Genomic DNA, 18141 nt, shown 5'->3' with positions numbered 1-18141 from the left:
CCAGGCAGGAGGGACTCCGGATTCTGTCAGAGAACACGTGAGCAGCCTTTATGGGGGCCAGGCCTACAACCCGGACAGGCACCCTGGAATCACATTACACACTTTAAAGGCTAGCTGGAAGGGGGGCATGAGGAGGTGGGTTGACCCCTGGGTGCCAGTCTGGGCTAGCCTGTGGCGCACCCTCGAAGCCCCAGTCCTAGCCCACAGACCTCATGGGCCAGAAAGTGCCTACAACCCTATGGGCCCAGGGCTGTCAAAGGAGAGAGAACATTAAGTCAGCCCCAAATGCCTGGCTGCTCCTCAGAGCAACTGTAGCTTGATCAACATCGCAGACCACACCCTGACCCCATACCAGCCCTTATCCACTGCTTCGTTCCCAGACTAGGCTACCTTCCAACCTGTAACCTTGAGCGGACCCCTAAGCCACACCTGACTTTGGAGCCCTGACACTCATCATGGCCTGAACTCATACCCTGGAACAAGTGTGCCACCACTGCCTGATTCTGACCCCTTGAGCCGTTGAGACTATAAGTCCTTGAGGACCAGGATGTCCTGCCCCTTGGGGCCAGCACAGGCCCGCAGCCTGGGCCAGAGTCTAAGAGGGAGATGCCTGATCAGGGCTAAGAGCCAGAGTGAAGGAAAGGGAAATCTTACCTGCCCTGCTTGCCATCTCCCTTCCAGGATTTCTCCCCATTACCCCGGGCCACAAAAACAGATGTGTTCCCATCACACTAACGGAGGCCACTGGGAACCCTTTAGGGCCTCCGATCAGGATACCTTCCTCAGCCCCATCCATCCTTCCAAGCCCATCTGATCCCCTCTCCCTGAGGAAAGAAAGCCTCTCTGACTGCCCCCAGGCTTCACACTGGAACAGCAACCAGCTGATATGGGTGATATGGATACCTCCCACGCCACGAGGCTCTGATTCGGGCACTTGGGATCTGGGCAGGGCAGGGCACTCACATGCTGCCACTGGTCCAGGATGAGGGGTCGGTAGCGCAGAAAGAACTTGAGAGGAAAGGATTCAGGGTCGGGCCAGGTCGAGGGGGTCTGCCAAGTCACCTCTAGCCGGCGAGGGTTGCTGGGTACTGGTCGGGCTACCACATTTTCTGGAGGGTCAGGCTTCACTGTTAAGGAGACACAGCTTCATTACCTCACTAATCTCTGGGAACGACCCCACTATGTCAACCCCAGTTACCATGTCCACCATCTCGTATCACCAACCATTGTCCTAGTTGTCACGGTGGCCACCCCTCTTCTCTGCTGTCAATACTGGCAACTACCATTAACAACCGTCTCGTTATTTCCACCTCTCACATCCCTGTCACCACCAAGGACTGTCACTACAGTCATTGTCACCAGCTCATGATAGCGATATCCTAAATTTCATCCCATCATCCCAACCCCATGCTCATAATGACCAGCATCCCAATTACCAAGTCTATATGATGGCTCCACCATTACCAGCATTACCTCCCCTGTCCCCGGGATCACCCCCTCCTGCACCAGCATCATATACTCCCCTCAAGCTTGGCTTTTCACCTCAACTCTTCCAGTTCCAAACTGAGATACACTCTCCCCTGGAAGAGTCTGGGTTTGAAGCTGCTCTGTGGGTCAAGGTTAAAAAATAGTCCACAGGTGTGGCAGTTCTGGGTTGGAGGTAGGCTGGGGACATGATGGGAGTCTAAGGGCCCAGCTCATGTAGAAACAGTCTGGGGGTCTCAGCCATGGTATGGAGGGCAAGCAGAGGGTCTGGCTGGGATGGGGTAAGAGCAGGCAAGGGGTCTGGCTGGGATGGGGTGGGGGAAGGCAAGGGGTCTGGCTTCTGGCTGGGATGGGGTAAGAGCAGGCAAGGGGTCTGGCTGGGATGGGGCAGGGGCAGAGGGTCTGGCTGGGGTGGGGGTGGGGGTGAGGGCGGTATCTGTCCCAGTCCTGTCTCCTGTTCTGACACCTCATTCATCACAAGCCGTAAGGAAGCCATTAGCGTGGGGGGGGGGGTGGAGGCTGCAGCTGCACAAGGGTCTGGCCCAGCCTGCCCCCCTCCCCCTCCTGTATACTCTGGGAGCCAGAGAGACGATGGGGAAGAGCTGCTGGAAAGGTCTCTTGGCCCCTGCAGGTAAAGGACATTCACTCAAATGTTCACAGGCATATACGTGCCGTGAATACGTGTACACACGTGTACACACGCCCCACGTACCCAGGCACACCCGGGACTGTCCCCGCCAAGGCTCATATACGCCTCTGCACACTCCCACTGGAGGGCGCTGCAGGGACCACCCCCGCCCCACGCACCGATGGTGAACTCGTCGAAGGTGATAGCTGTGGCGTTGTGGCCCAGGGCATTGCTGACACTTATCGAGACTTTGTACTTGATGGTGGAGAACAGGTGCGCGTAGCGGATGTGGCAGCGGTTCTTGAGGGCTGGGTCCTTCTCACAGACCATGATTTTGGAGCCGTGCCTGGGGAAGGGTGAGGCCCAGGCGCTGTTACCAACATCAAGGGTCAGATGGGGCAGAGGCTGGGAGAAGGTCAAGCCCGAGGCTGGGCTAGGGTCTGGACGAGGGCACGGTGGGCGGCTGGAGGGGAGGTCAGAGGTCCGGGCTGGAACCGGGTCGCGGCAAGTCTACTCACAGCACGGTCACGTTGAAGGTGTTGGGGACGTAGGTGGGAGTGGGCAGATGCCAGCTGCAGTAGAAGCCCTTGGGGTACGTGTTGGAGCGGCAGCTGAGCACGGGCTCCCGCGGCGGCACTGGGGGGTGAGGACAGCACGGTCAGGGTGTTCTTGGAGCCCCTCGTCCCCTGCACTAGTGTGGGGGCAGTGGGCCCCAGGACCCCAGCTCTCCCCCCTCAAGCCATCAGCTATGCCAGAGGTTGGGGAGGGGTGGCTGTCAGCGAGGCTCTGAGGCTTCCCAGGCCGCAGAGAGCCAGATGTTTAATTAAAGAAAAACAAGGGCTCCATGAAGAGGGAGCCCCCCCCACCTGCTCAGTGGAGGCGGGAACTGCGGGGAACAGGGGGCTGCGGGCCTCAGCTCATCAATCACAGGATGGAGGTGATGTCTGGGGGAATCGGCCCAGCCCCACATCTCCTGACACGCTGTGTCCATTCACAGAGAAAAACTGTGCAACAGAGGCTGCGGGGTGGGGGGCGGGGGCTGTCTTGACTGGGTCCTCTGGTTGCTGGAATAATCAGGGTGCACTCCCTGGAGAAGAGTCATCCCAGGCTTCCCCCAGGAGAGACTAAGAAACATGAGGACGAGCCTGGCGGTCCACAGGAACACAGCACTGTGTGCACATGCGTATCCGGGTGTAGGTGTCTGCATGCACGGGTATACGTGTCACACGTGTCTCTGCGACACGAATGACCCACGATGGAATGTAGGTACATATACAGGAGTATCTAGCGCATGGCTCAGAACGTGTGTTCACATATGACTGCATGTGTGTGCATGTGCCTGTTGAGAGGAAGCTACTATTCCCTTGCTGTATACGTCACCCAAGCCCTAGCCCCCAGCTCCTCCATCACAGACCCTTTAAGAAGCCCTTTACTTGGTTAGCAGCAGCCTGCAATTCAGAAAGCGGAGTCCCAGAGAGGGACAGAGACCTGCCTGGGGTCACACAGCAAGCCAGAGCTGGGACAAAACCCCAGGATGGGGATACCACCTACATGACCACATTACACACTTGGGAAGTCCTTTCTGCTATCTAACCACACTTCTTGCTGCTGTGAGCACTTAGCCCAGCTGTCCCACCCTCAGGCACTGGGTAAGGCGTGAGGCCAGCCGGCTCAGGTTCCTGGAAGGAGGCAGCTTCTGTGATCTGACCCAGGCAAGGAATGTCCGTCAGTGGCTCCAGGGACACTGACACCTCCCTCCTGTGTCCCCCCCCTCCACCCCACCCCCTGCCTGACAGGTGGACAGGAAATGGGAGGGGGGCAGTTCAATAAGCCAGGGACTGTGAAAGGGGGAGTACATGTCTATGCTTGTCGAGTGGCCATGGTGACACATGGGGAACTGTGGGCTTTCATCCACAGTGTACACGTGGTTGTGACTGACTCCGATTGCATGTACATGTCCAGTGTGTGGGAAGTATATGTGTATCAGGGCCAAACCCCCAGGGCCCAATCTGGCTTTGCAGCAGGAGAGATGAGAGGGTCAGAGAGGCATCTGGGAAGCTTGGGTGTATGTAGCAGCTAGAGGGGGCTCTGCTGTGGGCAAAGGTGGCTCCGTGCCCCAGGCCTGCAGGGGAGAGCCAGAGCCCAGCGGAGCCCCACAAGGGGCAACCTGCATTCTATCCACTGCTGTCTGCCTCCCCTGGGGAGCCTTCCTGGCCCTGTGTCCACCTTGTGTCTGTTCCATGTTCATACTGTGTGCCTCTCATATCCCTTCCCTATCTGCCCAGGGACCCAGAGGCATGGGGGTGGGGTGGGGGATGGCCAAGGACACAGGAAGTGCCTTGTGGGGGCCTGTAGGCCAGGCCAGAGTTGGCAGCCACCCCAGGAGAAAAGGACATTCCGACGGCTGAGAAGCCTCCACTCCCCCCTCCTGCCACCACCCCTCCCTTAACCCCAGCTTCAAAGGAGAAGGGTGCTGGGGGTGGGGTGGGTACTGAAGTCTGCAGAGTCAGCTCCTTGCTGCCTGGGACTCTTTGGAGGGCAGAGCGGGCCATGGCACCGGACTCACAGGCCCCCTCCACCAGCCAGCCTCCCCACTGACTAGTCCCCTCCATTTCCCCTGACCATCCTCCCCCCTGAGACCAGCCTCCCCCTCAAACCAGTTCCTCTCTCTGACTGGGCAGGTCACGGGGGACCGGGGGGCCAGGCAGGGCTTTGTCTGTCATCTGGCTACTCCTGCCTGGCCTTGGGCCCTGAGTAGGGAAGGGCTTGGGTTTCCTGACAGGGACCAGGTTTCTCAGAGGGAGAAGGAGGAAAGAAAAACAAAGAAAGGAAGAAAAGAAGTGACTTGCTGCAGCTGGAGCCCAGCTGAGGGGCCGGGTGGGCGGAGGTGGGGGTGCTGTGAGAGACCAAGTGTGAGGTTGTGGGACCGTGTGCGATCAGGCCTGTGGTGAGCATGCTGCAAGATGGGGAAGAAGCGCTTTTTCAGACATGGCAATTGTGAGGCTGTCGCTGTGAACTCTGAGAGGCTTCATGTGCGTGACTGCAACCCTGGGCAGTTGTGTAACCATGCAACTGGCTGTGTGTGACTCTGGGCAGGCTGTCTGATTTCAAGACGGCCTGTATGGGTATGGCCGAGGGGCGGCGGTCCTCTCAGAACACGTAGAAGTCCGCCGTCGCGTCCGAAGCACAGGACGGCACGACCACACACCTGAAACACCATACAGGAGATGAAGCTTAAGCCTGAACGTATTTTTCAAACTGTGGGTGTGGGGAAGTGCCCAGAATCCCAAGTGCGCCCACACATATGAGCCGAACACCATGTGAGAACATGTTAGAGGCTGTATGTGAGCAAAAACTCATGTGGGTGCGTGTCAGTCATTCTCTGGGCATACAGACGTATTCCGGGATGCCCAGGCAGCCCAAGTTGCCCCTTGTGGGGGCTCCTGAGATGCCCACGTGACTGTGGCAGCCTGTGGCAGGATGACCTCAGGTCCCATGCGGGACCATGTATGCGTGTGCATGTGTGCGTGTGCCCCCGCTGGCCCAGGGTTTGTTTGTTTTCCTCCTAATTGGCTTGTTTTTCCATGTCCAGCCCACCAAACCGCATGTTTTTCCTCTCACCTCGCCAGCCTGCCTGGGCTGGAGCCCCCAGCACGCATGAGGCCTGCCCGCCGGCCCAGAGAGAAGGAGGGGCAGGCTGCCCACACCCCTGGCCAGGCCAGATCGGGTTGGGCGGGGCAGGGTGACCCTTCCAGCTTCAGCCCTGCCCAGGCCCCACCCATACTCCTCCTGTCTGGCATCAAAGCTCTTGGCCTGTCCCAACCTTATCTCATGATGTCTCTCAAGGCACCCCAACTTCTGGCTTCCCAGATGCCCCTCTCCTGCCTCCCACCTGTCTTTTTTCCCCCCAGACATCTTCATCCACAAGCTGCTCTTTCCTTCTCAGCCAAACAGAGCTGAGGGGGAAGCAGTGCTGAACCAGGGGTTCCAGAGTTCCTGTCCTGACCAATCAAATACAGATATGTAAAAACTGGACAAGGAACCGTCCATTTAAAATCAGTAAATCACTCTGATTTGTTTTAGCTTAAAATCAGAAAGACACTGAATCAGCAGCATCTAGTAAACAAAAGGATGCTACTAAAGGTAACCTGGTGATCCTGTTTCCTAATGTGGGCGGTCCTTTCATCATCCTGGGCGCAGGACTCCTCTGAGCTGTTTGTGAGCGGAGGGCAGGAAGGTGGACTGGGAGAAAGCAGTTCAGGGATCAGTCTGGTTAAGGGGACTTTCAACAGCATATTTTTATGATCAGTTTCCCTTGGAAATAGAAACATGAAAATCTTATATGTTTAAGATAAATATTAAATAATTTTTGGCTTGAATGACTCACAAATCAGGGATATCTTTGTCCTGTCCTCTGAGCGCTGGCTAGAAGAATAATTTGATACTGAGTGTTGCCAAACCCAGTCTCTTGTTACTAATATAAAGTGACTGAGACGATCATGATTAATGTCCCCTGTTCCTCTGACCAGCTCTTTAGAAGGAAATAAGGCAACGAGAGATAAGTACCTGTTACTAATGCTATAGCCAATTCATGGCCAGTTCTCATCTGACAGGCAGGGTCTGGGGAGTGGTCAGCACTATAAAGGGTCTGGGGTCTGGTCACAACGGGGCAGCTGTGGGCATGTCCTGTGGGTACAGACTACAGACATCATTTCTAGACCCAATTTCCCTCCAATGACCTCTGAAAGATCAAGTCATTAGGAATAGGGCCCAGGGTCACCAAGGCCCAGCCATCATGGCCAGCCTTGTCCTAAGGACTTCAACGACTCAAAATGAGAAGACAGGGGTCAAATTGGTCTCATCCTTCTTCCATGGCACTTTTCTGTAAGGACATGGGGCTAGGTTGAGCGTTCCACGTCAACAAACCTCGTGGTGGGCCAGGGAGAACTCAGGTAAGCTGGTCCTGTATTTCTCAAGCTGGCTGACGGGGGTCATTCCACCCTTGGCTTGCACCTAAGACCCTTGGATATGATTGCCATCTTTTCAGTTTAAACACAGGAAGCCTTTTTTGTGTGAAAAGGAATATCCCCACCAAAACATATTTTCACCCCTCCTCTAACCCCACTGGTGGGTCTGTGTTTTGTGGATGACCATGAGCAACCAACCCTTCAGTCTAACATTTCTCATGGTTGTCCATACCAATCTCCTGACAACAGGGAAAGGGCCTGCTCCCAAGTCGCTCAAGCATCTCCTCCTCTCAGCAGCTCCCAGGGAATAAAGAAACCATCCTCAGAAAGTGGGGTGCATCCCCCAAATGGGATGAGGCCAGAGAAACATGAATCTTTCGCTCAAGGAGAAAAGAAATGGAACTATTTTCAGAATATTCTGTTGGTGGGTGCCTGTCCAGCTGACCCTCAGAACACTGATAAGCTCCTCATTGCAACTTCTCCAAACCTGTCTTCTGAATCACATTCCCTTTTCCCTCTACCTTCCTGTTGGCTCCTTCTTATCTCTTTTTGTGGCTCACTTCTCTCCATCAACCCTTTATAAAGTGATGGTCTTCAGGGCCCAGTTTTGGATCCTCTTCTCTTCTCATCCCAGAGTTCTCTCCCTTGGCCATCTCACCCCCTCCATGGCCTTTCTCATCCCATCCTCAGCCCAGGCCTCTCCTGAGTCCCAGACCCTCAGATCCACTGGCTACAGCCATCAGTTCCCATTGTCCCCTGAGGACCCCAACCCAGCATATCTACAGCAGATGGCAGTGAGGCCCTAACAGATCCCTGGCCCATACCTACTGCCCTCTTCTGTAGTTATATGCCTAAGAGCTTTCATTGGTCACTAAAATCTGCATTGCCTGCTGAGGCATCAGGCCAAAATGCGGGGGGAATTAAAGCATCCCCACCCCCACCCCGGTAGACTCCTTCAACCAAGGATGGGTAAGAGTCAGTATATAAGCTTCTGAACTCCCTCACCACTCAGGCGGGAGAACTCCCAGGTACATGTTCTGCCTGGGCTCTCAGAGTTCTCACAGGGCGAAGCTGCAGTCGCCCAGAAGATAACTGGATAACTCCGTCTTTGTTGGTCCCCTTAACTTCCTTTTTCTAGCACTTTCTCATTTCCTTACGGCGTTTCTGCCACCTGACAAATAAACTACTTGCATATAAACTCTCATCTTGGGATCTGATTCTAGGGAAATCCAAAATAAGATGACTTGCATACTACTGTCCAAACAGAACACACTATCTTTTTTTTTTTTTTTTTTTTTTTTTTAAAGTAGGCTCCACTTCCAACGGAGCCCAACACAGGGCCTGGACTCAGGACCTTGGAATCAAGACCTGAGTGGAAATCAAAGTCAGACGGTGAACTGACTGAACCACGCAGGTGCCCCCAGAACATACCATCTTCTCCTCCACTGACCCTTCCACCTTGCCTCTGTTGCAGGGATTGGTAGCACTAGCCATCCTGACGCCTCCTGCTCTCTACGCTCCTGTCCTCTCTACCTCCAATCCACCACCAACTCCTGGAGGTCCAACCAGTGAGGGACTCCATGCCCTGGTCCCTCGTCCTCATCATCTCCCCTGCATCCAGCAACAGCCTCCTTCCTGCCCTGGCATTGCTGCCATCCAACCTGTCTCTCTTCACTACCATGAGAAGGATCTCTTAAGAACATGATGACCCTGCTCAAGTCACTCCCTAGCTTCTAGGATCATGATTTGCCCCATCCCCTCCTTTAGCTCCCTTCCCCCATTTACACCAGCCCAAGTGGCCCTTTCATACCCTCCCAGCCTCTGAGGCCTATAGTCACACTTAGCTCTCTGCCAGAAGTGACTTTGTCAATGTATCCTCCAAATCTCCCAATCTCCGTGTGCCCCCCACTCCAGGAAGTGTTCTTTCTTCCCTGGAGCCTCCCAGAGTACCCGTTCCTCTACCTGCATAACCAGCCCCTGTGAGAGCACACAATGGAGTGGGGTTGCTCCAGCTTGGAGCTGTGACCCTAGGATTCTTCCCTACCAGGCCCCGGAAGGATCACGCCCTGCTAGCCCTCCTCTGCCCATCTTGTCACAGGGAACATGATTTCCGGATCTCACAGACCTCCGCGGGTGAGGTGGGAGTGGGATACATGTGCAAAATGCCCAGGGTCTGGACTCCGTGGCAAACACTGGGCTCAGAGGTCAGAAGAAAAGGCTTGGATAGGATCAGAGGGCAAGGGTCAGGGTGCTGCAGCCCCCCCCCCCCCCCCCCCCAAGAGGACTTGATCTGAGCCAAGGGTCTAAGCCTCACTGACAATCCTCTTGAGTGAAGCGAGGGGCGGTCAGACGAGGGGTTGGGAGCAACACTTACAGCCCACACGTAGGAGGACCTGGTGGCGCAGGTGCCAAGAGTCACGGTGGAAGCAGGCGTAGAGGCCACTGTGGCCCAGTTCCAAGCCATGGAGCACAAGCTGAGAGCCGTTGAGCAGGTCAGGGGCCAGGTCTGTCCCATTTACCCTCCATGTGACTGCTGCATCCCAGTTTGCTGTCCCACATGGCAGAGTCACATCTGAACCTAGACGCTCATACTGCACATGGGGTGCTTCTGTGGGGGGCAGGGAGAGCACAGGGCAAAAGTGACAGGTCACAGCCCTGCCCAGCACCACCAGGTGAATGTGCATAGACGAGAGCCTCTGAGTGCAAAGTCTAGGCCAAGAAGCTCTGTGTCTGATGGTGTGAGTGTCAGGAGATGAGGAGCTTTTAAAATTTATCTCTAGCTGTGAGTGTCTCAGAATATGTGTGTGTGTGTGTGTGTGTGTGTGCGCCCATGTCTACGGATTTTGTGTGTGAATGGGTGATCTTCGGTGTGTATGTGTGTGGGAGAAAGTTTGTGTAGAGTGCTGGGAGGGGTTAAATCTCAGTGAAGACCCAGTTCACCTCCAGTCACTAGGTCCTACAAGAGGTTTTCTTGACCCCCGTGACCCTAACCTCTTGCCACCTAGAGGCCCAGCCCCAACCACTGATATCTGCTACCCAGGCAAGCTGGAGCTGAGGGGCCCTACTTCTGGACTCCTTTCTCTGTCTCTTGTCCCCATCTTTGTCTCCTGTCCTGCCTCTCTCCCTCCCACTCTGATCGCCCTGACAAGCTGCCCCTAACCTGCCCCCGCTTCCACCATCCAGGGCTCGGGCAGCAGCAGAAGGAAGATCCAGGATGGGAGCCCTAGAGAACTCCTGGCAGCTATCAACTTTGTGAGACAGGAACTGCTGGGATTGGGGGGCATGCAGGGGAGTGCTGGGGCCGAGAGAGCTCTCTGACCGTTCCTCTCCTGCCCCCAGGAGGGGCCTGTCAGAGCCAAAAGCAAACCCCAGCCCTGGCCTCGGCCACCCAGGCGTGATGGACTGAACCCAGGAGACTGGAGTGGAAGGGTGGGAGGGATCACCTGTTGGGAGGCAGCACTAGGTGGGGGAGGTGAAGAGGACACAGATCTCCAGAGGAGGGGCAGGCATGCAGAGCTGGGTGATGCGAATCGAATCTCCTCATTCCTCATCCTGCCCCCCAAGCCTGGAAGGACAGATGCTTCCCTGGTCTTGGCCAGATCTGTGGAGTGAGGGTGGAAGGGGAAGAGTGCAAAGTGGGGGGGGGAGGGGGCAGCGGTGCGGGGGGGCGGGGGGGAGGGGGGGAGGGCTGCGGGATCCCTCGTTAACACTCCCTTACATCTCCCCTCCGGAGAGCCACCCTGCTGAGTTGGGGGATTTTCAGAGGCAATTCCTGTTAACAAGCCAATTAACTTGGGCCAGTGGCCTCTTAATTAGACTTGTTAACACCACCAGGACTGCAGGGGGTAGGGATCCCCCTATGCCACCAGCCACCCCGCTCCCTCCGTTGCAGCCCCCTCCCCAGTACTGCTTTTCTCTGTGCTGGAACATCTGTCCCTGTTTGCTGCCTCTGTCACTCTTCCTGTGCCAGGTTCTCTCCGTGTCTTCAGGTTTCTCCCCCGCTGCCTGCCTCTGTCTTGCCCCTCTCTGAGCCTCTCGATCCCTGTCCCCTGTTGGAGGAGAGGGAAGCAGGAAACCCAGCCAGCCTTGACCACTGGTCTGTGGGGCCTGGGACCAGCCAAACAAAGGATGAACGGCAGAAGGGCGGTGGCTGGGGGCCTTGGAGGCCACAGCTGTGAGGCAGGACCAGAGACTGAATGGGGGCCTCCCCCCGACCAGAGGCCCAGTGTCCAAGGCTCAAGCCATAGAGCTCCCCCAATCCACCAGCCCTAGCCATTGAGCCCCCCTCCAACCTCCCCTGTCAAAACCTGGAGCTTCCAGGAAACATGCCAAGCCCCTCTCTCTGAACCCTTCCCCCCCCGCCCCCCCCCTAGCACAGGCTCTGCATCCAGCTGCCTGAGGAGGAGGCGGAAAACTGACCGTAGGGGAGGGGGTGTGGCCACCATGGTCCCAGCAGCAACACGGCAACACTGACCAACAGCAGCTCAGAACAAACTTGGACCCAGTGTGGTTCTTTAATACTGTGGGGCAGGTACAGCCACCCAAGAGCACAACAAATATAACGACAATGGGATAATGTTCCCAAATCACCCTGTCTGCCTCACAAAGGAAACAGAAATGCAACGTGACAACAATGACAAACCAACAATGTAAGGGCAGGGCAGGAAGGAAGACATGACAAGGCAATGACAGAAGACAACTACAGGCCACAATGCGGAGGTAGAGGGGGCAACATGACATGACAATCACGCAAGACACACACTGTCACAAATGCTACAGTAACACAACAACGGCAATATACACACAGCCGTGCAACAGCTCCAGAGATGGCAATGATTTAATCCTTTGTCTCTGGACAGCTCTCCTCCCGCCCCGTGGGTGCCCCTACTGATGTGCTGTCCATTTCGGAAATTAAATCAAGCGGCAGGGGGAGGATGGGGTTCTTGGCCTTGACGCGGTGACAAATGCTCCAAAGGAATCAGCTGTGAAAAGGTTGTTAGAAGCCAGTATGAGAGACAGAGACAGGATGAGGTCATGGACATGGAGAACACAGAAGGACAGAGCTGACGGCTCCCGCACACCTGTGCACACGGGCTCACATGGGGACCACATGCCGGAAACAGTCCCCCCGGGCATCCTAAGCAACTTCACATCGCCACACACACAGGATGGGGACAGTCACCACAAGAAGAACAAACACACACAGAACAACTGTCCACAAGGTCACAGTTACACAGGGAGCCGGTCCCACTTCAGGGACGGTTAACACCTCGTACAAGATGATCACACGCATGCACAGGGAGGGAATGTCACCCAAAGGCACACTTACACATAAGGGCACAGTCTCCCAGCAGGGAGACAACTGAACAGGGACACAGACATGCAAAGAGACAGAAACAGAGAAAAACTATCAAACTACCACACAGGGTACAGTCTCAACCACAAGGACAAAGCCCCACAAAGAGCATGGTCACACATAAATAGACAATGTCACACACAGGGCACAGCCCCCAAGGATACAATCACACAGAGAAATGCATCCGAACAGGGACATGGTCTCATCCACACAAGAACACAGCCTTAATGGACAAGGACAGTTAGACACTCTCAGAGATGCAGACTTAACGCTCAAGCCCTTGGTCACACGTGCTCTGCCTTTACCCATAATACAGGGCAGGGGCCAAGCCGGTGGGAATGGCCACTGGCAGGTCCAAGCAGGTGAGATCAGCACACAAGCCCAAGACAGACTGACTGCAGGCAGGGGTTAATGGGCTGGCCTGGTGGTCCTTTCACCCCCTGCCCACTGGGGAGTAGCCCTGGGGTGGGCTAGGCTCTTTCTGGGTCTCAGTGTCGGTCTCTCAAGGAAGAAGGCACAGGAGCCTTGACTCATTGCCCTCCTTGAACCCACAGCCTTGAGGGTGGCAAGGTGTGCTCTGTGCCTGGGCCCCAGAAGTGCCCCCACCCTCTCTGCCTCTAGCCAACCCAGCCAAGGGTGGCGGGGGGCAGGACCCATCCAAGGGGAGAGCTCCCTACACCTCAGAGCGTGTTTGAGGAGTTTCGAGGTCAGACCTTATGCTGATGTAGCCCTGTGAGGTATTGCCTCAAATGCAGTTTGAGCGCTGGTGGTCAAGTTAAGAGCGCACCTGTTTCCCAGCAGGGGGGCAGCTTCTTGCTGTGTGGGCTGCAGTAAGAACTCAGCCCTCCCTGGACAAATGGTAGGGGGAAGGCAGGAGGCGGCCGATGGTCCAGCCTGAGCAATCTCTGCCTCGTCCAACCATTCCAGCTGACTTATCCCCTTCCTTAGTGTGTCAGCCCCCTCCCACTGCTCACCCTGCCCATCCCCACATCTTGTTCTCAGTCTACCATCTCTGTCTCCATCTTCCCTCTAGGATACGGGAAAGTAGTCTTGGCCTCTGTCACTCTCAGTGCCTTCCACGGCACCCCCACAAACCCCCATTTCAAATGAGATCCCATTTCAAAGATACTATACAGGGCCCTACCCCTAGCTGCCCCCAACTCCCATCCCACCTGCCTGTACCCTACACCCACTCTAGCGGGACGAGGAATGGATCATCAAGCCAAAGATACCATCAGCACGGGACCACGTGGAGTGACTGGAGGACTGTGTGTGTAAGACACCAGTGGGTCACCCAGCATATCAGTGCCATAGGACTCATGGGTGTGCATGTGTGACAATGCCAGGACATGCCGGTGTGTGGTCTTGGGTGGACACACACAGCTGTGTCAAGGAGGGCTCATGCTCGGCTCTGGGTGGGGGTCAGCAGGGAGCACCACCCTGCCCCCCAAAATCCTCTCCTCCAGTACTCACCTTGAGGACTGTGTCTCTGGGTGTAGACAACGGCGGTGGCGGCAGCGAGCACAGCACAGCAGGCCCACGGGACAGGGGCAGCCATCTGCTGGGAGAAAGGGGGGTGGCGGGGGAAGGGGCAGCATCAGCCCAGGCAGGAACCTCCCGGGGAGCCCCTCCTGTTCTCCGGCAAGACCGGGAGATCCCAGCCCTAGGGCTAGGGGCACCCTGACCCCAAATGCCCTTCTTAATGGGGCTCAGGATTCTCTTTCGAGCAACAGAAAGCAACATTATTGGCATCTGTAGGCAAAGGCTCGCTAAGATGGTAGAAGGCAACCTACAGTGGTTTGCTGTTCACTAAGGCTGCTGGTTGCAGGATGTAGTCAACCACGGATGAGTTATGGAACACTGGTAATGCTAGGGCCATTTTTCTAAAAAAAAAAAATAACTTTACTGGTGAGGTTGGCTAATTAGCTATAAGCACTGCAAACCGAAAGGGTAATGTTTGAACTTAACAGGAGGTCTGTATTTCTCCAAATTGCCTTGAATGGAAGGCCCCCTGCTGTGCTCCTGGGGAGAGAGCCTGAAACCCGGATGCTCTGAAGTCCCTCGAATCTGCACCCCCACCTGTATCTGTACCCCCACCTCTCCGTGAGCCTTGCCCCTGGGCTCTGGGATGTTCACAGCAGCAGGGCACCAAGGTCAGATACGGCTCTTGCTTTAGTGTACAATGACCCAATGACCATGAGAGAAGGAGGGCATTTCACATGTAAGTCCTTGGCAGGGGCCCCAGGCCATCCTCCACCCCAGACACATGCCCCAGGAGCCTGAGACCCTCAGCCCAGATGTGCGTCGTGTCTACACACACCTCTGCAGGTACACGCAGCACAGCTGGGATGTCCCCAGAAGCCAGGATGGATCCAGGGGTCCCCTCATCTGTGTCCTGCTTCATGGGGTCGATCCACCTGCCTGCCCCCACTCTCCCCCCAACACATGATCACACCAGAGGGCAGGGAAATAACTATTTCCCGCAGGAAAAAAGCCTCAAATACGACTCTCTCCTACCCCAGTGTGAAGTGAGAGGGGAACCGTCAACCAGACAGAAACAGAGATCTAGAGAGGAATACTGCCAGACACTCAAGCAGGGTGAGCAGTACTGTCAGAGATACACCCTGACCCACAGCCGAGACGCTGCCCCAAACCACCACACAGAGTCCCAGGGAAAGAGCTCCACGCACAGCAGGAGATACATTAGAGACACTGTGTGAGGCACCATCAGATAAAGCCAGAGAAACGGGTAGCTATGACCCGATAAACAGGCAGAGGCATGGTCAGGGAAAGACTGACACGGGACCAAAGGGTCCACCAGAAATACTGGAAAAGGCTCGGCCAGATGCGAGCAGACCTACCCACAGAGAAAGAGCAAGAAACACAGGCACAGAAACCATGAGCGACATAGCAAGAGGACTAGAGACACTGTCAGAAACCCTGCCAGAGAAACTGCCTGACACACAAGCAGAGAAATACCAGAGAAACTGATAGACACAAACAGGCATACACCCAAAAAAACAGCTAGAAAGAGAGCCAGAGACATATAGCCAGATGCTCCGTCAGGAAGTATCCACACCACTGAAAAGAGTGCCAGGGACACTCAGACACACAGACCCGCTGCCAGACACAGCCTGAGACACTGTCAGAAATACTGCCAGACAAACAGCCAGACACACAGCCAGAGGACTGCCAGAGAAACTGCAAACGGAGCTACAGCAGGGAGGAGACAAATGTGGGGGTCAGCCTGCAGCAGTGAGTGGGAGAACTGGAGAGAATCTGACTTCCGGGGGCTCCTGTATGGGACAGGGCTCCGGCCTGCCTGTGGCGATGCTTCGCCCTCACCAGGCAAGGCCCCCCTTCTGCACCTGGCTTCCTCCAGCCAAGCAGCAGGTGCTCTTCCTGCCCCTCCCTGGCACAGCTTCTCTCTCTAGGCCCCAGGTGGCTTTGGCTACCCCTCCCACTTCAGGGACTCCCAGGGCCTTAGCTACCACTTGGCCTGGCTCCTCCTGACCCTCAGCCACTCCCCTATCTTCCACTACTCCTCAGGCCTAGAAGGTGAAGACGATGGCCAACATCACAGTCAGCGAGCAGTGGGGCCAGAAAATGAACCCAGGGACTGTCTGAATTCAGAGGAAGGGAGAGGCAGAGAAAAAGAGAGGCAGGCAAGAGGCTACAGGCCTACCTGGTTCCCCACCTCAACCCTTGCAGGTAGGCCTCAGACGCTCTGCCACCACCTCTGCCATCTGTCCGTGCCTTTCTCCTCACAGCCGGGAAGACACTCTATGTCAGTGCCAGGCCCCACTGCCCACTACGTGGGGGCAGGAACCAGGGCCCGGGGAGGCAGAAGGGAGCAAGGTTGGATCACAGGATGGAAGAGCGACAGGGTGGCCCTCTGCTCCCAGCTCCTTCCTGTCCCCGTTGGGGGTGCAGGGGCAAGAAGACAGCCTGGCATGAGTGTGCCTGCATATAAGCACGCACGCACACGCGCGCACGTGCACACGCATGCACACACACACACACACTCAGGCCCCCTCAGGGGGAGGGGTAGCTTCTTCATCAAAGTCGCCTCCATCAGCCCGATGAGTTACTGTAAGGGCCGGGCCCTGGGCCAACGGAGCTGCAGCCATGGGAGACGGGCGCTGCCGAGAGCGAGTGCTGCAGAGAGTGGGGGATGGGGTACCGAAACAGACACTGCATGGCTGGGGGCACCCAGAAAAGGCAGAGACCCCAGGAGGGGGCAGGAAAGAGGCCAAGAGAGAAGGAAAGCCACGAGCCAAGACCCGGGGGACAAGTAGAGACCAAGTTAGGGAGAAATGGGAGAAGAGACCCAGGAAGAGAGATGAGGACAACAGGGGATGGGCAGAGATTCAAGGACAGAGAAAGGGACAGATCCAGAGAGGGTCCCTGTGCCCATCCTAGAGCATCTCTCTAAGCCCACCTAGCTCCTCCAGTGCTAAGGGAGGATGGTGTCAGTGCAGCCTTCCTGGAGGCTGTAGGGCTTCTCCCTGGCGATCCAGGAGTGCAGCCCCCAGGGAATAAGGGAAGACTAAAACCCCACCTACCCCACCCCATCTCTGCCCCTGCAGATCCAGAAAACCCCAAGCCAATTTCACTCCTCCCTTCCTTCAGAGTCCCAGCTGGGTCCATTCCCAGGTAGGGAAGCTGAGGCCAGAGGCATCCAGGCTCTATCTCCACCCTGCCCTAGCTCACCTCGGGCCACCCATCCCAGGGCAAAGAGCATCCTCCCCAAGAATTTTCCAAGTCCACACCCCATGGCTCTGGGATAGATCTGGAGGATAAATCCCATAAAGCCTCAGATAGGGGCTATGCAAACTGGCTGAAGCTCTCTGTAGACCCCCTGCACGGGCCAGCCTGGCCTCTAGCCCCAGCCCCACAATGAGGAGGCAACAGAGGGCACTCATCAACAAGACAGGAGGCCAGTACCTAGCAGCCCACACCCCCTGTTAACACAAGGAGCTCAGCACCTCTCCTGACACAGAACCTCACTATACACACACAGGTGACACATCAAGAGACAAATCCTGGGCCCCCAATTTACTGTCACTGTCCGACTGTGACACAAAGACACCATTACACAGTGAGAACACCACCCAGTGAAAATGACCCATGTGTATAGTTGACAATGACACACCGGGATATTGACAGTCATTATAGTGACAATGTAGTGAGTGACAGTCATAAATAATGGCACCAACAAATGGGGCAATGACACCTGTTGACACAGACAAAATCACAGTGACAATAACCCCAGAATCAAAGATGCAATGAAATGGACAGTCACAGAGAGTTACAATGACGGTGCATCCACAGTAACACAGGGATGCTGACAGTCAGACTCAGTAACATGGACGGTCACACAGAATAACAGCGGCACCACAGAGGCTGGCAATCACTGGCAGGGACGCTGACAGACAGTGACAGGCTCCAGATTAGGGACCTCAATTACTCAGTTTCTGAGTCTGGCTTAAGATCCAGGGCCCAAGACCCCTCTTGCCAGCCCCAGCAAGGTCCCAGGTGCCTTGTGCCCCCAACCCTCACCCCTTGACCAGCTGAAGGCACGACCTGAGGATGGGGAGGTGTGAGTCTGGAGAGCTCCTATTAATCCCTGCAGAAGGTTACAGAGGCCCAGCCCTCAGGAATCCCGGCCACATCCAGAGTAGGAGTGGGAGATTCTGAGCACC

The 18141-nt window shown here is 55.9% G+C and overlaps 1 protein-coding gene across 4 annotated transcripts in view; it reads right to left on the bottom strand.

The window, feature by feature from the left end:
* CNTFR (ciliary neurotrophic factor receptor) overlaps nt 1-18141 on the bottom strand; it is a 37535-nt gene that overhangs the window by 3757 nt on the left and 15637 nt on the right. For 3 of the 4 annotated variants that reach the window (XM_035016434.1, XM_035016431.1, XM_035016432.1), the window contains 5 exons: nt 13910-13994; nt 9455-9688; nt 2632-2749; nt 2293-2459; nt 964-1127 (listed from right to left, as the gene is read on the bottom strand). In XM_035016434.1, coding sequence (XP_034872325.1) covers nt 964-1127; nt 2293-2459; nt 2632-2749; nt 9455-9688; nt 13910-13994 — 768 coding nt within the window. Of the gene's footprint in view, nt 1-963; nt 1128-2292; nt 2460-2631; nt 2750-9454; nt 9689-13909; nt 13998-18141 lie in introns of all 4 variants that reach the window. The other variant, XM_035016433.1, reaches the window with a different exon arrangement.

The sequence above is a fragment of the Mirounga leonina genome, unplaced genomic scaffold (assembly GCF_011800145.1).
Source record: "Mirounga leonina isolate KUSES-001 unplaced genomic scaffold, KU_Mleo_1.0 Mir_170, whole genome shotgun sequence".
Lineage (NCBI taxonomy): Eukaryota > Metazoa > Chordata > Mammalia > Carnivora > Phocidae > Mirounga > Mirounga leonina.
Note: the sequence above shows the minus strand (reverse complement) of the source record. Positions and strands in the feature narration are given on the sequence as shown.